At 35.9% G+C, this 24,260-nt stretch overlaps 1 protein-coding gene across 1 annotated transcript in view; it reads right to left on the reverse strand.

Moving 5' to 3' along the window:
• LOC148951014 (deubiquitinase DESI2-like) overlaps positions 1–24,260 on the reverse strand; it is a 69,082-nt gene that overhangs the window by 27,287 nt on the left and 17,535 nt on the right. The window contains exons 2-4 of the mRNA XM_089090559.1: positions 19,474–19,546; positions 17,446–17,539; positions 13,575–13,716 (exon numbers count right to left, since the gene is read on the reverse strand). Of these exons, the coding sequence (XP_088946685.1) occupies positions 13,575–13,716; positions 17,446–17,539; positions 19,474–19,546 (309 nt within the window). The remainder of the gene's footprint in view (positions 1–13,574; positions 13,717–17,445; positions 17,540–19,473; positions 19,547–24,260) is intronic.

Genomic DNA, 24,260 nt, shown 5'->3' on the forward strand with positions numbered 1-24,260 from the left:
GCGAAAAAGTTATTCTCAATGATAATCTAAAGGATGTTTTTGGCTTTAAGCTCAATATAATCAATGGTAAAAGTGCCGGAAACACTAATTTCATTTTCGCTGACTACCCTCCAGCCTACTCCACGGACACGTGTATATTTCTCTATGCTTCATTTGTGGAAACATCTCGGGTTGATAATTCAAATATTCCCCTCCTACGAGTTCTTGAACAAAAAACCAATCAAGAACATATTGACCGCTACGATATAAAGCATCTTCGAGATATTCCCGTAAACACTTCCTATTTGGAACTCTGTCAGTTAACACTAAGAACTGAATGGGGTGATCCCATAGCAATTTCAAAGGTTTTGGCTGTGATTACATGCCATTTTCGTCCCATCGTTCAAATTCAACAAGATGTCTAATAGAAAAGTGGTATTCACTTGTCCTGATATTGACTGCTATGTTAATACTCTTGGCCCAAGACAACAGGACAATGGAATGGGCTATTACAAGGGTCGCTCGTCAATGTCTGGCTACAGTCTTGGCAGTTGGTTTGCTAAGCTGTTTCGCTCTTCACTACCACTGGCAAGAAAATATCTTGTACCGGCTGCGACAGATTTTGCATCCTCTACACTATACGATTAAGGCTCTGGCAAGGATTTTAAAAAAAGTGCTTCGGAAAATCTTAGGTCCAGTGCGCAAACCCTTGGCGAGAGATTAAAACAAAATGGTAAAGGCTTAAAAAGGTCAAGAAACAATGCATCACTCATCAGTCTCCCCTCAGGTTGAAAACGAAAGACATCATCCCTCTTGTCAAAGAAAAGAAGGAAAAAGCCGACACGTGCTGTAAACAGAAGAAGAAGCCCCAGGAAGAAAATTGTTAGATCAAAACTGGATTTCTTCTCTTAAGATGTCCTACCTACCGCATAAGGATTCTCAACCTTCAATCACCGCCTCATTGAATCTATTCAATGCTGAAAATGTTGATGTGAGTGTCAAGCATGGATACTATGAACAATTTTATCCTCAACAACCCCTCTCTGATAATATCCACTTTCAAATTTATTCCAATGAAGACTACTTTATGGACATGTCTTCATCATTTATAGATTTACAAATGAAAGTCCGGAAATCCGATAATACAATGCCAATTCGGGCCGATGGAATATCCTAAGAAAATTGTATACTACACAATTTATTTCGTCAAATTAGTGTCTACATCAATGACACGCTGGTGAGCCCAAGCAACAATCTCTCAAATTATACTAGCTATATGCAATTCATCTTGATGACACCCAAGTCATATAAGGAATTGAGAGGCACCTCCAATGGATATGAATATATTACTAATACTGATAGTACAGATGCACTTAAAAATGCTACAACTAGTGAATTACATCTAGTTGGAAAAATATATCATGAAATATTTAATATACCCCAATGGCTACCGCCCAATGTTAAAGTGGATATAAAACTGACGCTTGCACCATCCAATTTCATATCGAGAAAAGAACTTGCTGTCAATCCTGATGTAAGTCTCTCCCTCACCTCGGCAATACTTCATGTACGCAAACAACAAGTTATGAGTTCTGTTGCTTTGACAGTGGAAAAACTGAGAGCCAATGGAAATAATATTAAACTACTTGTTCCTCATACAATCACCAACCAACGTCATATTGCTATGGGCTCACGCACCTTCACCGATTCATCCTTTATCAATGGCAAAATTCTGTCAAAACTCGCTTTGGCATATGTAAAAAGCGTTAGTGTAATAGGATCATGGACTGAATGCCCACATAAATTCAAGATGTTTGGACTTTCATCCCTTGTGTGCAAAGTAAACGGTATCCAACTCTACAATCTATCCTTTGATAAATCCTATAGAACATTGTATGAGTTGACCATGCAAACCCTAGATCATGACTCTCAACTATTTGAAAATGGTATAACCGAAGATATGTTTGCTTAAACACATGGTATCATTGTTCTGGATTTGTCTGGCACACAGGATATGAGTATAGTACGTACGGGGAGTATGCGTTTAGAGTGTACATTTGCCGACCCATTGGCTGAAAGTGTTGCACTAATCTCACTAAATCAATATGAAACCTATTGGGAAATCACTCCCGAAGGCAGTGTTCTACTAGACTTGGCGCAATGAACACCAGTCAAATAATCAATGTATTTAATATGGACCCCTACATGTCCCAGTACAAATCCTATTGTCTGCCCTCGGACTTTCTTGGAGAAATTCAAAGTGTCAATAATACCTTAATTATTTTTAATAGCAGCCCGTCAACATTGCTTACGGGTCATTGGCTGTGCATCTTTCAAACAATGAAAATGATTGAATTCTTTGATCCTCCTGGTCTACCATATACATTTTACACATACCACATTAGCAACTATATTGAGAGCAGTGAGACAACTATTATTCAAAATCGGAAGAGGGCGCAGGATCTAACGACTAAAAGCTGTGGCTTCCAAACACTACTATATTTTGTGTTCCGATGTCACGGCTATACTTACAAACAGTTTATCCACATTTATGTTGACAATCCTCGTCTGAACAACTTTCTAATGGAAAATCTCCTCTCAGACATATACAGTATTGATTTCAGTGCCCTAAGAGTAAAATACTTAAAACATGTTTGTGAATTTCTTTATTAATAAAATGTATATATACAACAATGTCTTTAAATCTTCACTTTAGATTTCTTCATCGTCTTTGGTGTATAGGCAAATGTCGTGAACTACTAATGTTGGTAAATCATTTGGATTCACTGTATATTGATCTTGATCGACTGCAAAGTCAGGGTCACATTTTCTACAGTACAAAGTAACTTCACTCTTGTCATATCTCTTTGTATAGTCAATGATACTATTTGCATTCATATTATGAAATTCACGAGTTTAAATCTGTCTATTTGAAGCAATATCACATACAGTGTTTTCAAATGGTGAATCACATTCGGCAACTGCCAAATAAAAATCACTTGGTTTATAGTCATAGTAGGCAGTGTCGTCACAACGATGACGTAGAAACCAAATTGTCTTGTTACCCCAACAGTTGAATCAAAGACCAGATTCCTCTTCCCAGAATAATTTAAATCCACGACGATACCAATCTCGTAGAAATAAACTAAAATCACGTTTGGGATTCCTTCCAATTATAGCGGGGTAAGTATTCTCCCACTGATCACATTTATCATAGTGACAATTGGAGCACAGGTGCCCTCTAGGGTGAGAGTCACAAATCTCTTCAAGACATGAATTACATCCTTTAATTTGTACTGCATAGCCTCTATGTAATTTACAAGGATTACATAATTTGCACTTTTCACTATAGTCATCAATAATTGAACAATTTTCACATTGAGTCCAACTGCCATGATTGTACATGCACAATGGACATGTATAGAAAATTTTTCGGTTTCCGATGTCAACTCTCTCCCAGCTAAAACAAAACTGATCGTCCTCGCTCGATAAATTCAGTGAGGGGAATGGGGAGAGGAGTAACTCTGTGACGTAAGCTCTTTCGAATGGCGGGGGAGCCATCTACATTGAATCCATTGGCAATGTTTTCAAAAGTATATCCACGATATGATTCTGCTTTTTTCCAATTAATATATCAATAAATTGACTATAAGCACTTGAGTCACATTTTAAAGTTTCATACAATATTCCAATGGGGGAGAATCACTCCTCATTATAATGACAAGTGTTCCCTGACGAGAGAATATCCTGCGTTGAAGAGATAACTCGAGAAAATCATCATCCAAAATCAAATGTTTTTCCATAAAAACTAGATTTGATCTAATTACCTCTTTCTCAAATATATTCATTTTTCAGTCAGTTCACTATGGCTGCTGATTCTAGACTGACACTGTTTTTTTAATCCTAACCTAACCTAACCAGAAAAGAAAGGGAACATTTTCGATTTCAAAACAATTTTATTGAATAATTATAACAACAATAATACTATGCATGTACAATTAGCGATAGAGTTCATTGTCTTTGATATGTTTCACTAATGCACTTAAAGTACATTGAAGTCTATTCACATTTGCTATATCAACTTTTGCAGCAAAACATAATTGATCCTCCATTTTAAATTAGCTCAAGGATATCACATATCTTGCACATACTACATCCCATTCCAGAAAAAGCCGTGATCCTTTCGTGATTTCCACCGGATTGTTTGGTACTCTTGTATTATTACCTTCAACTCCACTATCAACTTCTAATAGGGTAAACATTCCACTCGCAATATATATCCAAATGAGTAAAGTCAAAACTATTCTTCTCACTCCTTTGAATTCTATTCACAGACTAATAAAACTATAGCAAAAACCCTTTCCTTATATTCTCTGCAATCCTCCGTCCCTAATATGTAAGCAGCCCTCTGACTGGCTGAGAAGGGAGATGTAACCGACTCGCGGATTGGCTGAGAAGGAAACACGTGATCTAACTGTTTCCTATTCCTGGACGGGATAAAATTCACCCCTAGCGTGCACTTGGCCAAAACAGCAACAACGACAAAAAAAGATCTTGAAAGAAGAGGTCATTGACTCTGTCCCCGTTAGACTCAATAATCCAGAAAACATCCATCAAAGTGAGAAAATTACGGTATTTTGAGTCTCACTGACAAAAAACATAAAACAGACATAAATTACTGTCGACATCTGAGAAAAACATCAATTAAATCGACCGAAACTAATAATCGTCCAAGAAACAACCACAAATTTGAGAAAATTTCTATTTCTTCAAGTGATAAAAATCCTGTTTTTTCATTCTCACTGACAAAAACCATAAATTATGTACTGTCAACGTTAGACTAAATTGTAGATGGCAGCGGGCGGAGGGATGGGACCTTTAGATAGGTATCTACTTTGGTCAACTGAACATCCCACTCATGATGCCCCTTAAGTTTCCTCTTGATACTATAAGCCGTTCAAAAAATATAGCTTATACGCCAGTATCATCAATTCGTATACACAGAGCATGTTTTGATTTAGTTCAAATTTCCCCTCAAGGTTTCCTCAGATTTCTTTTAAATATCCTCAGCCTTTGTAGTACTAGCTACAGAAATATTAGTTTTAATGATAGTAGTGGTGGTAGTAATAATACTCGTGGTAGCAGTAGAAGCAGCGAAAATGCTCAATTAATATACTCAGTCATTCCTGAGGGACACCTTTTTGACAATCCATGTACACATAAGATGTTATGATTTAGTTCAAAAGGGGAGGGAGTGCCATCGCACAATTTTAATCAGACCCATTTGGTGAGAAGCAGAATAGTTGGGGGGGGGGGGACTAGTTGGCCTCCATCACTATTAACTCTTAAAAGGGAGCTAGGGCTTCCAATTTCAACCAAATGGGCCACATCTAAAGTTTACACAACCATCCTTTCCAAGAACCTTAAATGCCCCAGGGGCATAACTTACAACCCTCACCGTTAGACTCTGGTTGGCTGCGCTCTGATCACTTTGACTCTTAATAAGGGCACTAGAATTTCTGATTACAAATCCAATGAGCCCCTCCATAGCATATACGACCACCCTTTCTATAAGGATCTTATATACCCCCAGGGCATAAATTACAACACTTGCCCTAAGAGCTGTAGGGGGGGGGGTGGTCTTCCTCACAGACATAATTTACGGACCCTTCAACCACGATGAACAAAATCTTTATATCCAAATTTTTATGGGAGGTGTTAAGGGAAATGATGACGGTGGAGGGGGGGGGCTGGTTGCTCTTAAATCATTATGAATCTTGGTAAGACTAATATAACTTCCAATTTCAAATCAAATGAGCCCCATCCGAAGTCTAGACGACCACCCATTTCATAAAAACCTTATATGTCCTCGTGGTATAACTTACAACCCTATCCCGAGAGCGCCAGGGGGTTGTACCAATCCTAGAGGCATTACTATATGTTCTTTGGACTATTTTGAACAAAATCGCTATCATAATTTCAATCAGATATGTTTGGTGAAAAGAGGGGTTGTCAGTAGGAGGGAAGGGGGCTAAATGCCCTTCATCACTTTCGACGCTTAAAAAAGAACTATAAGTTATAATTTTCAACCAAATGAGCCTCTTCTAAAGTTAAACAACCATCCCTTCCATAAAAACCTTAAATACCCCGCGGCATAACTTATAACTCTCGCCCCCAGGCTCCGGTGGTTTGTATCAACTCCAAAAGCCATGTTATATGATCTTTGGACTATTTTGAATAAAATAACTGTCTTAAAAGCCTCTATTCGATGTATTTCAGAAAAACACGACGTGTTGAGGGGGGGGGGGGGATAGCAGCTGTTCTCAGATCACTTTGACTCTTAAAAAAGGGTACTAGAAATTCAAATTACCAATCCAATGAGTCTCCTCTGAGGTATATTCGACCACTCTTTCTGTAAGAACCTTATATGCCCTCGGGGCATAATTTACAACCCTTGCCCTGAGAGCTGTGGGGTGGGATTGTCTTCCTCAAAGACATAATATCTAGACCCTTCGACTAAAATGAACAGATTTGCTATTTCCAAATTTTGATTGGACGTCTTTGGGGGAAATGAATCACTTCAAATCATTCTCAAATCACTTTTGACTCTTAAAAAGGGCACGATACCTCCCAATTTCAAATCAAATGAGTCCCATCTGAAGTTTATATGACCACCAATTCCATAAAAACCTTATATGTCCCCAGGGCATGACTTTATCCCCAGAGCACTGGGGGGTTGTGTTAACCATAAAGGCATTGCTATATGTTCTTTGGACTACTTTGAGCAAAATCGCTATCTCACAATTTTAATCAGATTCGTTTGGTAAGTTGGGAGGAGGGGGAGGGGGCTTGCTGCCCTCCCTCACTTTCGATTCTTAACAGGGAACTAGATCTTCCAACTTTCAACCAAATGAGCCTCCTCTAAAGTTTATACAACCATCCCTATCATAAAAACCCTAAATGCCCCCGGAGCATAACTTACAACTCTTGCTCCCAGGCTCTGGGGGCTTGTTTCAACCCAAAAACCCTTGTTCTATTATATTTAGACTATTTTGAATAAAATGGCTATCTCAAAATTTCTATTAGATACATTTCGGGACAATATGATGTGGGTTTGTGAGTGGGGAGGGGAGGTAGCTATCCTCCGATCACTTTGACTCTTAAAAAGGGCACTAGAGCTTCTAATTACCAGTCCAATGAGCCTCCTCCGTACTTTATATGACCACGCTTTCTATAAAACCTTATATACCCCCAGGGCACAACTTACAACCCATGCCCTGAGGGATGGGGGGTGGGGCATTTGTCATCCTCAAAGACATAACTTTCGGAACCTTTAACTATGTTGAACCAAATGGCTATGTCAGAATTTTGATTGGAAGTGTTTTAGGAAATGATGGGCACGGTGGGGGGGGGGGGGGGAATTTACCCACCGATCACTTTCGACTGATAACAAAGGCGCTGGTCCTCTCAATTTCCAATCGAATAAGCCCTTTTGAAGTTTTTAAGACAACACTTTCTATAAAAACCTTATATGCTCCAAGGGCATAACTTACAATCCTTGTCCTGAGGGCTGTGGGGGGTTGCCATCTTCAGACGTAATTTCCAGACTTTCCAACAACGTTGAACAAAATGGCTATATGAAATTTTGATCCGAAGTGTTTGGAGAAATAATAGGTGGCGGGGGGCATTTGCCCTGCGATTAATTTCTACTATCAAAAGGAGCACTAGCCCTCTCAATTTCCAATAAAATGAGCCCTTTTTGAAGTTTCTACGGCAACACTTTCTATAAAACCTTATATGCCCCCAAGGCATAACTTACAACCTTCGCCCTGAGGGCTGTGCTGTCATCCTCAAAGACATAATTTCCGGAACTTTCAACTACGTTGAACAAAATGCCTATCTCAAAATTTTGATTGGATGTGTTTGGGGAAAGGGTGGGCGTGGTAGGGGTGTTAGTTGCCTTTCAATCACTTTCGACTAATAAAAAGGACACAAGCCACTCCAATTTCCAATCGAATGAGCCGTTTTCGAAATACGACAACTCCTTCGATACGAAGTGCCCTGGTCTAAAACCAAAAAAAATAAATAAACAATACATTGTACCAGTATCGTTCTTTACTTAGGCAGCGCTATTGCGCTACCTATGAAAAACTAAACTTTCACACTAATTGGCATTAAACATATGACTGATCTAAAAAAAAGAAAATCAAAACTTGGAAACAAACATGGTTGGCTTGACTAGACGAAATTTTGAATACCTAATCCCTAATAGCCATTTACATATACAGTATTTGAAAGGATTTCTACGCCGACAAAAGTCAACGGAATAATAAGGGATAGCATGAAAATCAACAAGCATTGAGCACATATAGCAACAAACTCCTCAGCCCCTTATCAGACTCCAGACCGAGTTGGGATGTTACCGAAAAAGGTATCATCTACATAAAGATATCCATAACTTTACATATATATATACACACTCTGCGACAAGTTTTCTTCATAACTTCACATATATATAAACACACTTTGCAACAACAGTTTTCTCCTAGACAAGATCTTCATATGAAATTTCAATCTTTGTTTTCATTTTATCCAATGTCTTCAAACATTTCAACGCACCCATACATGTATTTCCCCGCAAACTTACAAAATCGATCGTCTGACATAGAAAAAACGCTGCGTATTTCTGTAAAAGCAGTATATGGGAACAAAGGGTTATTCTGGTAAGTGAGAAAAAAGGGTGTTCTGGTCAATGGAAAAAAGGGGTTCTCTGGTAAATGGTTATCTAACAGGACTCACTAGTAAAACAAAGTATTTGTTTTTTTCTAGCTTTTACACTAAAATATGACTTAAACAATATGCTTTTGCTACACTTTACGTTCCAAAATGATCTTAATGGTGTTTAATAGACTTCCTAACAGGGGTTACGAACTTAAACAATGCGTCATTTAGCAAAAGCCAATATTAGACAAATTTTATCGAGTGAGGCCACTAGTGATCCTAATTTTGTTGGTAAAGTAATTAAAACGACCATGTCAAAATTTTGAGAAACACTAGTGGTTTACTCATTCTACAGCTGAATTTACTGAACACGATCCAACTCTACGAAGTGAAAATGAAAGGGAGTTCGAAGTCAGACTGCGTGATTCGAATGATGAGCTTAGTTTCATCGTGAAACGGTCTACAATTCTGGGGTGTCTGTCTAAGATGAAAAAAAAAATTAGTGGTACTGATTCGATTTGTGATAAGCATCTCTAGTCTGATCTATGTGATTAACTCAAATTTTAACTATTTTTTTCCAGATAACTTTTTGTTCTGGCTTAGCTCCTGATTTCTTCAGCGCCGAAGCAATAGCTCCGGGAAAAAGGGAAGGCCAGCTGACCAGTGCTCGTCTTCTAAGCCACTAAAGAATCTCCAGTCCTGTGTAAAGTATTTGAATTAATAATTGTTTCTGAAATTTATATTGGCAGGTATACACCAGATAACCAGTTTGATTTTGAGCATGGTAAAGGCCGTGACCACGTACTTCACCTGATAGCTAATCTATTATTGCATGCTGGTGAAAATGAAAATAATTATGAAGGAGGATATACCCGTTTTGCTTCTGCTTCTTTAAAGAAACTTCACTACTGATAATTGTAAGCAATCATGCACAGATTGTTGGAGCTCGGTATATTAAGGCCCATCTTTCTTTTAAAATCGAAAGATTTTCGTGATTTTTCCTATGGTTTCTCGTCGTCTGTGCTTTTTTTTTCAATTTGTGCTCTATTTGAAATTTTGGACGCGCGTCTGCCGTTTGTGCTTTTCGTAATATGTTTAAAAAGTCAAATGTGACAGTTAAGTTTGCTGCTTCGCCTCGTAGGGTTAAGATTAGCGCGCTTACTGCAGTAAAAAAGGCATTTGACAGGGTGCAGCTACTTCACCTCCTCTGTTTAACAACACTGTCGCCAAGCTACAAGTGAAGTTTTAACTACTTGTATAGTTAGGGGTATTGATGTCTGGAAAATTTTGCGGATGATATCCTTCATATTAGTAGAACAGTGTCAGGAATTGCAGAACAATATTGGATTTTTGACAATGAGTATCAGCGTATTGGTCTTCGGTTCAATGGGTGTAAGACTGCGTTTTTGGCCTATAATAGTTGCTCTGATTGTTTGTTAAAGGTCCAACTAGGTGAACTATGATCCAAACGCAAAAGGTATTGACTAATCTTGGCGTCTCAATTGGGTCAAATCTTCGTGCTACGTGGCTACTTTTAAAGCAATGTTTCGCTAGTAAATCAAGGAAAGCGTATTGTCTATTAGTCGCACTACAGTTTAAATGTAATCGTCATATCCTAGCTGATGTGAATAATACATTTTTGGTCTCATATTTGCTTACCCAAGCGCCGTTTTGGTCATTTTTACAAAATCCTGAAAAAGGTATATGCCAGCTTTGCCTCGCACTCAAAATATCCGTCTTGGCTTTGTCTCCAATTAGCCATGGCATGATGGCAACTTAATTTTGATTCAAACGTTCGAAGTTGATCCTATAAGTATGCGAAATATTTGCTTCGGGCTGCCTCTTTGAACTAGTAATAATTATTTGTCTTCACTTTATAGAGTTGCTACTCCTGTGATTGCTGTGCAAAAAAAAATGAGGGGTATTGGAGCAAAGGAGTGAACACGTGCAATCCCCATTAAAACTGTTCATTACTGATTTTATTGCACTTTTTATCTATTTTGTACTTGTTATGGGCACAAATCTATGCATATATACTTTACCAAATAAACTAATTTTCTTGAATATTTAACCAATCAGAAAAAAATAGCAAGTACAAAAGCGTTTCATTGAAACTTGGGACATTAGGGGTGGGGTGGGGGGGGGGGGTCTTGTGAGGGTTTAAAGCTTACGCCAAGTAAGTACCATAATAAAAGAGCCAGACTGGTGGCAAAAGGGAACCACAAGGTGACCGTTCCCCGGTTTTGACAACTCAAGCGTTTTAAAGTTGTTTTATACAAAACGAACACAAGAACACATTGAAAAAACAGCTGATTTTCTTCCCACTTCGACACTTTCTGAAAACTATGTAAATCAATGAACAGACTTATCGAGCTCTGTTGCATAGCTTAATGAATAGTTAATTATAACTGATATGGGACAAAGAAATTAAAACGTGATTTGTCAACACCTAAAAAGACAATTGTGACACAAGTTTGACACCAATATTATCGAGTATATAGAAAAAATAGATATTTCATAAATAGGTATTAAAAGCTTTGATTTCTTAGCATTTCTTAAGACACTTTCAAATTTTAAGGAATCATTTTTATGGCACTCCCATTAAATTAAGAAAAATACAAGAACTTCAGTCGAAATTACAGTTTCTACCCTTGTTAATTTACAACATGCTTAGTTAATCCTAAAGTCCACCCCACTTAATCCGCTAAGTGATTTTCACAGGTGATGTTACCCTTGAAAAGCCATGTGTATTAAACAAAAATACTATGACTTGATCCAGGGTACTCAGATAAGAGCACAAGGGAATAATGGCTTTCTCATCAAGAACAGATCAGCAAAAGAACAGTTTTGTTCATCAAGCAAAAGAAATTGATTCTGTTCATCAAGAACAGAATCAAATCAGCATTTGACAAAAATTCTTGCTATCCAGCGTCAAAATTCTGCATAAAAGAACTTCGCCTCTCTCCAAAAAATAAAAGATTTCTACAGAATAAAATAATACAGGATTTTACTAGTTTAGCAGAATTCATGCTTTTTGATCAAATTTAATGAATAATGCTGAGCCCAATCCTCCTTCAGAAAAAAAACAACAGTAAATGAATTTCTTTGTCTCCTAATAAAGACACGGCTAGGGAGGAGTCCAACCCCCTCCCCACTTTGGATGAAGAAGTGAAATTTACAATTATACCTTTTACAGAAAGATACTGAAAGAAAAGAAATTGAAAATATATCAGCATGAAGGAGTAAGAGTGATACCCCACATTGTGGTTGCCTAGCATCCCTCGCATATAAAATTTTTCAAAAGAATACTGGCCAACAGAAAAAGCCATATGAGACAGTATTTAAATAGCGCCAATTTTTCGCATAGCAGCACTATTAAGACAAGGTCCAGTGAGGAAGAAGCGTCATCATCTCAACTTTCGAGACTGACATTGGTTCAAAAAAAGCAACATTTTTCTAAAGAATATCAAAGACATTTTTCTCAGCGGAGAGTAAAACTTATCAAATTGCATTTTAGGCAGAATATTTTTATACTTTTAAGTTAAATATACTTTCATTGATTACTACTCTCCGTAAATCAATTTGTGAGGTCCGTGAAGCGATTATGTACCCGCTTTCGATTTAACATAACCTCAGTCCCTACAAACGGGCAACTTTCTCTATAATACAGAAGATTTGGGTTTCCAGCGCATTTTCGCGCAACGAAATTCTTCAAGAAAGGTAACAAGAACAAGATATCGCATCGTTATACTTATCTTACGTAAATAACGTAAGTTTAAACTATGCATTAGCCCTTAAAGGCCAACAAACCGTTTATATTGAAACCACAATTTTTCAAAGAACATCTTTGATGGCTTCAGGACACATACCCCCCCTCCTTAGAAAATTTACTGACGTCACCCCTAATAGCAGGTATGCAACTGTGCGACACTCTACAACTAGTACTATTATTGCATAAACGGTCATTAATCGGTCATTATTGCATAAACGGTTTATTTCGTATGCACTGCAGATGAACTGCATATTTTAAATTAGGTTTGAATAAAGAGGATTTGAAGGATTTTTTAAATTGATGAGGGAAGACAGTTTGGATTTACGAGAGAGGCGAAAATTTTTGGGAACGTTTACGTTGACGGCTACTTTTGCCCTTTGTGTAAATGAGAATCTCATTCATTTTGTTTCCGAGTGTGAAGAGCTGTCTGATTTGCGGAATGATTATTTGGACGAGCGTTTGGGAGTGAGTACTGGTTAATTGAGCAGATGGCTGAGAGGAGCACATGAGCTACTAAACAATTGTGTAAGTTTCTTCTTATAGGGGCTAAACATTGGGAACTATATTTGAAGGAATAGTTTCTTAAGGTCTTTAGGAGTTGAGCTTTATTATGGCTGATGCTTGCCAATTAAAAACGTTGACCTTATTGTCTTTTTTTCTTGGTTTGTATTTCGTTCTTCGGGTTTTGTTTGTAATTGTATTTTGTATATTCCTATGACCTGCAACCTTTTGCAATTAAGTCTTATTTTATACGTTCAGGGACGAATGCACCAGAACGCGGCGGCATGGATTCTGATTGTACTGAATACTGTGTGACTTTTTTCATAGTTTATTTTACGTACTCCTTTTCGGTTACCTTATTTAATTTAAGGTTCAGTGTTGTATTTTTCTAGTTTAGACATGTCCAATCTTTGTGTGGAGGAAAGGAGAGGAAAGAATTAAAAGATTGCCACGGTTTGACTACTCATGAAGGGCGATTTGCGGACATTTTCTCCTGGACAGTTGAAATTTGGCTCGGCATCAACCTCTCTTCCCCTGTGTACAGATATGGGGTAAAGAGCATAAAACAAATGCTATTTGCAATAAACAGAATGCTACTTACCTTAGAAAGTTCATTGCAGAAATGATTGCAGTTTCTATTGATGAGATGATATTTATCGCCTCGATAGTCTGAACTCATACTTTCCACTATATTTTTGACATCTTCGTCTGTAAAATCCGTGAAGCCAATGTGTAATGATTCCCTTAAATCAAATATCAAATGTTGCCAAAAATTTTTTTTGTAAGTTTTGAAAAAACGTATGCGATACCTTACAAAGTTTTACAGAAATTATCTTCTAGGTGTTATTCGTAATTCAAATTCGGTTTTAAAATTACATTTTGGACTAACTATAGAATTTATAATTTCTACATATGTGCCTGAAGAAAAATACACTGTAAAGTCCCAGTACATTGATAAGAACAAAAAGGTCATTATTATCCCCCAACAAAGAAGACACTGCCCCCTTCCACCACATCATTCTATTAATTTTAAAATTTCATATTTTTGTAAAGGAAATATGATTAAGAAAACAATTTCACATTTGGAAATTTTTTTAAACAACTAGTTAATCAGTAAAAGTTTTATATTATTACTGCTGCTACTACTAACAAATGACTGTAGCACCAAGCTGGGTGATGCTAACACAGTTACGCACGCTCTTATTTTATCCCAATCTATTCAAAGCCTCCCTCTTTACAGCTTCCCAAGAAGTTCTAATTTCCTGTAAATCCTTCCTTACGGCATCATTCCGCCTCATTCATGGATGACTGCTTATTGTTGGCCAAAAAGGACGATTATTCGGCAATCTGTCATCCTTTATCCACAGAACGTGTCCTAGCCATCTCGACCTTTCTCTCATCATAGCCATAGAAAGCGGAATGAAACTGAATTTTTCGTAGATCTTACTGTTTGAAATACTACCAGTCAGACGGGTCCCAAAAAAATCCGTAGAAGATTTCTTTGGGAAACATCTAACAAATCCTCCTCCGTCTTTCGCAGTATCCACGTTTCAGAACTGTACTTGGTCTTTGTCATCACAGTAACTTCCAATATTCTAATCTTGGTTTGCAGATGCATCATCCTACTCTTCCAAACTTTTTTCAACTGTGAAAAAACGCCATTCGCCTTGGCTATTCTACTTTTAACATCTGAATCCGCCGCCTTTACTAATAATACTACCTAGGTCAGTGAAACTATCCACTTGGTCAATCTTCTCGTTACCCAACATCACCTCTCCACCTTTACTTATTCCCAATCCTAGCGCCTCAATCTTCTTAACATTAATCTTAAAACTTATTCTTGCCCCTTGAACTCTCAAAACGTCCAAAGAATCATTCTTTTGCTTACATTTTTCATCTAGGAAGCTCAAATTATCAGCATAATCTAATTCTGGGATAGTTTTACTTTCCTGTTTGATTTCATGTTTGCCTATTACCTTTGCTATGTTCCTTAGGACAAGGTCCATCGAAATGATCCATACGAATGAGAATAGGACTCAATGTTGCATAACTAATTCAATACAAAACCAGTTACTAACCTCATTTTCTACCTTAAACGCGGCAACGCTGCATAGCTAATTCAATACAAAACCAATTACTAACCTCATTTTCTACCTGAAACGCGGCAACGCTGCATAACTAATTCAATACAAAACCAGTTACTAACCTCATTTTCTACCTTAAACGCGGCAACACTGCATAACTAATTAAATACAAAACCAGTTACTACCCTCATTTTCTACCTTAAACGCGGCAACGCTGCCTAACTAATTCAATACAAGACCAGTTACTAGCCTCATTTTCTACCTTAAACGCGGCAACGCTGCATAACTAATTCAATACAAAACCAGTTACTAACCTCATTTTTTACCTTAAACGCGGCAATATTATTCTCGTGCAAGACACTAATCACTTTAATGTGTTTATCCGGTATACTATGCAAGGATAGGACCTTTGCTAGAGCTCTTCTATTAGCTGAATCAAACGCTTGCTCATAATCTTTGAGGACTTAAGCGGTCTCAAAACCAAGTCACTTCTCAATTATTAATCTAAGAGTGAAAATTTGATCGACGCATCCTCTCCCCTTTCTAAAACCACATTGTTCTTCTCTGAAAACTCTATCTACAGCTTCTCTAAGTCTACAAAGTATCGGTCGAACTGAACAAAGACACATTTTAAAAGCCGCTACACCTGTTCTTTCTTTAACGAAAAATAAGTTTCCTTTTTATTATTTGCGGTAAAGCGTAAAAACCTATCCTAAAATACTAAAATTACTATAAGTCACGAAATTTGGACAAATCGGCCATGAGCACTCATCATGCCTGGAGTCAACTGATCCTAAACAGTTGACTCGAATCCAAACATACAAACACATAATGGCAACTCCTGTCTAGGCAAAGTGAAGAGAAAGACGATTTGTAACTAAACTCTATGGTTTCGAAATAAAAATTAAGGTTTACATGACTAACTACAGGAAACATCATATCGTTAACACAACGCATTATTCTGACTTGTCAACGCCACAAATTTAAATTTCTAGATTTTAAATTGCGCTATTATAGGAAATATTATGGAAATGTAGGGGCAAGGGGGTTGACGATTTTAGATGTTAGCATCAGAGAATTTCTAATAGAAGGAAGGAGCTATTAGAACATCTTAAAATCAGTGCATTTTTTAGGTGCAAATATCTGGACTAATGTTGAAACTTGTTCATTTCCCTTAAATAATTTTATAGGAAAATCTCCATTTTTTAAAGCACTTTTTACACCTCTGAGGAAGAAGAGCTCTCTATACTATTATCATATATGTGGGTTTTGTGTGTACCATTTTCTTTTATTAAAATGTTGTGAAAAACTAAAAAATCGTTAAAAAAACGAGTAAATTGACACGCCAGTGAAAAAATTGAACATATTTTCACATATTTCTGGAATTAAATCAGCGTGGCCGGCATCCTTTACTACTAAAACAAATAAAATTATAAAAAACCACGAATTAAAATAACAACACAAAAAACAAATTAGACGACCATGTCTCAGTAACTGGAGTTACTCTTTCACCGTTACTGAGAAAGGGTCGTCCAATTTTAGTTTTGTGTTTTATTTTAAGGTTTGTTTTTTTATATTTTTATTGTTTTTATTCTGCACTGAGTATGGTCAAGTGGAGGTCTTGACCGAAATATTTGCATAATTTTTCAATTTTTTCATTGGCTGTTAATTGTCCTCGTTTTCTTTGCGATTTTATGTTTTATCATGATTAGCCAGTGTGGTCTCAGAAATTATTTATCAAATTTTGTGGCATTTTAAAGAAGGAATATAAATAAATTGATAAATGGCACACTTTTAAAATAAAAAATAGGATCAAACAGATAGTCTTGAAACTATTAGTAGTACATTTACCGTTCTTAAATACTATACAGTTTGATTTTACCTAGAATAGCTGCTTTGAACAAGAAGCGTTTCTTTTAATATTATGCATTTGTCTTATTTGTATTCAGATTTTATTTATTCATCAATAAATTTACAACATAAAACACTTCAACATAGTACCCCCTCAATGGACTCATGGCTAGGAAAGAAACAGGAAAAAACAAAAAACAAACAAAAAACATTATACATTCATACCTTCAAGATACTCCAGAACCACACATACACACACACACACACATACACAAAAATTATTAGAAAGAAAGTCTCTAACATGCTTTTCGAAGATACCAAACGAGTGGCTACTCCGTTCAGACTCTGGGAGAGTATTCCAAATCAGGCTACAATCTATCAGAGGGGTGAAGTCAGACCGTATTGAAGGAGTATAAGGTATCTATCAATTATTTTTAGTCTATTCTTATCCTTCTTGATTAGCCTGTTTATATATCTTAGCAACAACAAGACACGGGTCAAATATCTTTGGTATTAATAACTAAATAGCTTGCTTACTTGAATTTGAATTGTGGTCCAAGATTTTCAGCATCTTGTGGTACAATTTCAAAGGTTCCAGAAAAGGGAAAGGGATGTCCACCATACGCATACTCTAAAAGTATAACAAAAAATATACTGGATCCATAAAATAAATAAATAGTATCATAAAATATCATTATATATATACTATAAAAATTTTATTATAAGATATTACTATAAATTTTATATAGAATAAAATGCAAAAATGTCATGATGGTAGGACTAATATTGTTAAGCACGTGAAGACAAAATTGAATAACGAGTCCATAGAGAAATAACATGCCCCCTCCCATATACAGCCTTTTGGTTACATACACGGTGTTTTTCTAAGCTTATTTAGTTTCCATAAATAAATACATGTGTGCATCTATATGCAACAATGGATTTTGACTGATGGGGAGATATAATGCTTTATTAATAAAAGACTATCACAAACTAAAAAAGTATAAAAAAATAGCCAAATTCACGTTTCAAGTCAAAAATGTGAAAATCAAAATAAGAATCCTAAGCATAAACGCGAGTAAAAAATCAGTAAAGAAATAACTGATAACTGAAAGAAAGGCTTGGGTAAAAAAAAAGAAAATATAAACTCAGACTTGAAATTATAAAAAAAAACTAGAGCTCAGAGTGCAATACAAAGGAGAAAAAAAATAGCAATAGCAATGGTAATATAACATAGAACAATACATGAGCAAATGCAAAAAATAAAACCGAAAAGGGGACAATGGACATATCAGATTGGACATTTCAAAGGACATTTAGTTCAGGACAGATCTCAAGAATTGTCAAGGCGCTCCATGATGAAAGGGATGAAACTCTGCCGGAATCTCTCGGTAGCAGTGTGGATTGGCTAGTAAGTTGGGCTGCTCAGGAGGCTAAGCAGGGAATACAGGGTCTGGCAGATTTATGAAAAGCAGGGGAAATGACCTCTGTATGTTTGTTGAAAATGACAGACTTAGCAAAACACAAGTAAATACTTTCCCTCCTTTCTTTTAAGGTGGTAATTCGTGCAGCTTTAAGGACGAAGGAGTATGGAATTTTACTTTCTTTGTAACTGATTCTAAGCAAACGCTTCAGGAACTCAATTTTGTTTGATAAGTTCACAAGAAATATACATATACCAGGCTGGACATGCATATTTCAATAACTTGACAAAGGATAGGTAAACACAGAAAAAATAGTATGGGGTGTTTCTCAAAGCTATTTTTATTGACTTTTTAAGTCTGTTTGACAACAATAATAACAGGTTCAGTCTTTATGGAGGTTTCAGAAGATTTTTGCAACTGAGTGAGGGAAGGGGTCAAAACGTGAAAAAAGAAGTTTTAGGCCCAAACTGGATTGACTTATACCTTATGAGCAAATTTGACAGCAATACAGTATATATATATATATTATTGCTGTGCCGCCACACAGAGGAAAAAATGAAAAGGGGCAGTCCCTCCCAATATACATTAAAAGAAATCTTTTTCAATAGATAAGTTGCCTAAACATGTTCTTTGTTCTGTTGGCTTATTACCCTTCCTAAGAAAATTGATCTGACAATCTCCTGTTGCACCTGCATGCATATCAGATTTTTTTTTTTTTAACATATTTCATAATGTAGTGAATTATGTCAATGACTATTTTTCTTTTTCTACAAAGTTCTAACTAGGTATTTAAGCATAGTTTGAATTTACTTCTAATTGTACCCAAGGACAAACTTTCTTGTGTACTTTAACAAACAGCTGTTGATAAGCCTAGAAGTGACAAAAAACATATTTTGGACAAATGTTAGTCCTCCAGATATTATAAGAAAACATTTAATTTTTCTTTGTCAGATTCTTGATAAAAAAAATGCAAATCCATGCAACTATTTCAAGAAATTTAGTTGATAACCTAATGTTTCATGTAGGCTATTCAATTCTTTCTCAAATACCATGAATGGAAGCTAAGACTAGGCCTATTCAAGCATACAGATTTTAACACAACTTATTTGAACTGCATTATGACCAAGCAAACTCAGCTTACCTGTTCCATAGACTTCCACCCCAGAATGAAAAACTCCAATTCCCAGAGAGGATGTATATTCATTGGTCCAAAACTAAAATACAAACACAAAATATAAAACGATACAAGATTGAAGTATAATCAATATAAACAGTCAAGAAAATATACTATTCAAACTCAAAACTCTTATAAAAGTTAAGTCACCTTAAAAGCCTATTATAGACAGATATTCATTATTTAGTTAAGTCAATTCTGGTGTTGGGATACCTGCAGAAAAGGAAGGGCAATACTACAAAAAAATTAGCATGTGAAATCCAGTGCCCTTCCAATCAAAGTCTTAATTTCCACAAACTTTCAAATTTAGTCATTTGTGGGCCTCCAAAAATATCCAATAGAAGATTCCATTGGAGCCACACCTGTGGAATTTCAAGGGTACTTTTAATTAAAGAGGAAAATGATTGAATACATCATTTATCTCATACAAACACAACAACAGTGTTGAATAGTATTTATCTGAGCATACAGGATCTGTAGCCCAACAGCTTTTGTACTGTTGGATTTAAAGCAGTTTCTTTGACAGTATCATCCTGATTTCAGGCATTAGACATGTCATTGGTTCCCAAAACAGCATTTCAGCAACAATCAAAAGTTAAAACACCGCGTTTGTCACATGCTGTCATGGACATTGTGCAAGGGGAGTACAGGGGGCCTGTCCCCCTATTTTGAATAATGCCTTTTTAAGGGTGCTTACTTTGAACAATGTCTTTTTTGGTATAATCCTTGAAAAAACATATTTACCTCCCCCCCCTAGATATTGAACATTAGCCTATATTTTGCTCCTCTCCCCTTCAATAATTGACAATGCCCATGACATGAGTAGGAGAAAGGCTAAAATAATCCAAAAATCAGATTCATTTGCTTGTGAGTAAAGATGATTGTTACTTCTTCTTTCTCCATTATGCTCCACTGGCTGACAATATACCTTGCCAGTTTTTTCTTTTTTTTTTTTGTCCTTTATAGTTTTCATTGATTATATTTACCCACTATGATATTAGAACTTTTTTATATCAAACTTACAGGGTGCATATTACCAAAACTATTTCAGCTTTTTAAAATTTGGTTTAAAAACATCCTATTTTCATGGGTCAGTAGCATTTTTGAAAAATTGTAAGACAAAGAAAATCATAGTTTGAAGTGCAATTTAGCAACAACACCGAAATTTTTAAATGTTGGAACACATTTTAAAAGACAATGGAATAAGAAACATTTACTTACTAACCCAATTTAGGGTATGTTAAGTTACTAGCATCATAAACTACCATCTTTTGGCTTTAACCAAATTCGTGAGATATCTCAAAGATCATTCAAGCACAATTACCATTTCGCTAAATTTTGGCAATCATAAAAAATTTTTAAATTTAAAAAATCAAGATATTTTCTTCCTATATTTTACCATGGTCTACCCAGTGGTGCAGCAAACTTAACTTGTGCCCAGAAAACAATACCTTTTTATCCCCCCCCCCTCATTCAAAAACCATATAATTTTATACATATGCTTGCAAATTAATAAATAAACAAAGCCATAGGCTCAACCTAGGCTTTAAATTTGGGACAAAAATGTAGTTGAGAAAACAAAACTAGATTTTGAAACGTATATGATCATCTATAATTAGTTCAAAAGATACCAGTTATTTATTTTGCATACTTATAAAGAAATATTTAAAAAACGTGCAGTTTTAAGACAATAAAAAAAATATTTTGTATCTCTGAGGAGATATATATTTAATAATAAAAATGATTATGACTCATTAAATAAAGCTATTTACTATATATAAAAATTCCTTGCTTTTGATGAAGCAAATTTCATTCAATAAACCTGTCTCATCCATGTTATAGACATGGTCACCTGGTTATGACATGGTTAGAGTATAGCTGCTCATAGAATGTGGCAACTGTATCACTGCTGAAATCAAAATTTCCATTTTGCACAGGGGAATTCCATGACGCCATCATATCACCATGACGTTGATATGAGGGTACCCTGCATGACAATGGACAAAAAGTGCCCCAGGGTATTTGGGAACACCTGTCCCATAGTACTCAAGCAGGAAACTTTTCACAAAGGCTCAATTTTGTGTATCAGATGGCAACATAAATCAATCACTGAACAGTGTTCTGGACCCAAAAGAACACAGATTCAGACAAAAAGACACTCATTATCATACAATAAACCATTCAGAAGTTATATTATGAAAATTAGATCATCTTTCATACTCAAAGAACAAAGAAAAACTTTTGTTTCTTTGAGTATTAGATAGCTAAGGAGTATTTGAATAGCTAAGAAATGAACTTACTTCTAGAATCAGATTTTCATCCTAAATCCAAATATGGCATCCATTTCCATTGCAAATTCAATTTTAACCTAACCTATCATTTCTAATATTACCCAAATATATAGCCCATATTGTATATTTCCTATGCATTTATTGATTCTTGATTTTGTCACTGTTGATTCAATTTACAAGTAAACCAGTTTTTAAAAGATATATGCTAACACAACTACATAAGCTATCATAGGCAGTACAATAGGGCTGCCTAAGTAAAGAACAGTGTGGGCACAAACTGTTATTTATTTTTTGATCTTTGGCTTGTTTTTTTTTCTGATCAGGGCACTTTGTAGTAGGAGTTGTCATAGAAACTTCAAAAGGAGCTCTTTCGAATATAAATTGAAAGTTCTATTGTCCTTTCCAATATTCAAAGCCCCCCCCCACCCCCCATCATTTTCCTAAACACATCCAATTAAAATTTTGAGATAGCCATTTTGTTCAGTGTAGTTCAAATGTCCAGCAATTATGTCTTTGAGGATGACAATATCCTCTCCACAGCCCTCAGGGCAAAGGTTGCAAGTTATACCCAGGAGGCATACAAGACTTGTATAGAAAGGATGGTCATATAAACTTTGTATGGGGCTCATTGGATTGGATATCAGAAGTTCTAGTACCCTTTTTAAGAGTCAAAGAGATTAGAGGGCAACTAGCCCCAAATCAAGTACTATTTTCCCCAAATGCATCCAATAGGAATGTTAAGATAGCCATTTCTTCAAAAAATAGTCCAAAGATCACATAACAGAGCCTTTGGGGCTGACACAACCCCCTGAAGTCTGGGGGACAGGGTTGAAAGTTATGCTCAGGGGGCATATAAGGTTTTTATGAAAGGGATGGTTGTGTAAACATTAGAGGAGACTCATTTGATTGTAAATGTGAAGGTCTAGATCGCTTTTAAGAGTTAAACGTGATGGAGGGCAACCAGCCCCCCCCCTCTGACACCCTCTTTTCCTCAAATGCATCCAATTGAAATTGTGAAATAGTCATTTTGTTCAAATAGTCCAAAGAGCATATAACAATGTCTCCAGGGTGGACACAATTCCCCAGAGCCCATGAACAAGGGCTGTAAGCTAAGCCCCAGGGCATACAAGGCTTTTATGGAACAGGCGATCATATAAACTTCAGATGGGGCTCATTAGAAGTCAGAAGTTTTAGTGCCCTTTGTAAGAGTCAAAAGTAAACAGTGGGCAACCAGCCCTCCCCCCCACCCCAAGCCCATCATTCCTCAAATCACGTCTTATCTAAAATTTAAGAGATCTATTTTGTTCAGCCTTGTTGACAGGTCTAGTAATTATATATTTGGAGATGTCAACCTCCCCATAGTCCTCAGGGCAAAGGATGTAATCCAGGCATTTTTTTTTTATTTTTATATATAGTATATGTTATTGAGAAAAATATGCATGTCTGAACTTTACTTTCCAAAAAGGTAAAGGGCCTTCAGGTGAGCCTTTAAGAGAATGTTGAGGGGAGTGTTGAACTAACTCAAAACACATTATGCATATACAGATTGTCAAAAGGGCATAAATCAGGAAAAACTGAGTATATTAATTGGGAATTTTTGGGAAATGATAAGAGAGATGATCAAAATGGCAATATTTGCATGCTACAACTAGGCTACCACTACTACTACTGCCAGAGCCATCACAAATGACCAGGGCCAAAAAAAAAAAAAAAAAAAAAAAAAAAAAAAAAAAAACATGGACTGTCAGTTAATTATACATATACTGATATTTATTCCTTAGGGTTTTAATATTATTTTATTTATTAAAGTCAAAAAGTGAAAATATTGAAAATGAATTTTGTTTTAAGTAAAGTGCAAATTATATTATGGTCTCAAGAAGGCATGGTGGTTGTCAGCCTCACTTATGTTAATTTTGCTTGCTTTGAGTTTGACTTGTTATTTATTGTCATTTCAGTTCATTTTAGGTTTCATTTATTTATTGATGGTGATTTGTGGTAGTTTTACACTTGGAAGATCATTTGACTTTATTTCTGTTTGCTTTTGGTATAATGGAGCTCTTTACTTTTCTTTGGAAAACATGTTTTGTGGAAAAAGTGTTTAAATTAATATCTAAAATAAGAGAAAAGGGCACCATCTTTGAAGGTCTGTGAAGAGCTTAAAATTGAATATGCAACAGAAACAAATGCCATTTTTTGATTCTAGATGAAATTCTGATGCTAGAGGGAAGTTTATTTCTTAGCTATCTGAATAGGCTACTCTTTTAATATAAATTAATTTAAAAAACTTTTTCCACAAAATAAGTTTTTCAAAGAAAAATAAAGAACTCCATTAAACAAAAACTAGCAAAAATAAAATCAAATAATCTACCAAGCGTGAAACTAAAACAAATCAGCATTGATAAATAAATGAAACCCAAAACGAACAGAAATTACAATAATTAACCAAGTCAAACTCAAACGAAC

Source organism: Artemia sp. Qi Xiang Cuo, chromosome 6 (genome assembly GCF_049724085.1).
Source record: "Artemia sp. Qi Xiang Cuo chromosome 6, ASM4972408v1, whole genome shotgun sequence".
NCBI classification, from domain to species: domain Eukaryota; kingdom Metazoa; phylum Arthropoda; class Branchiopoda; order Anostraca; family Artemiidae; genus Artemia; species Artemia sp. Qi Xiang Cuo.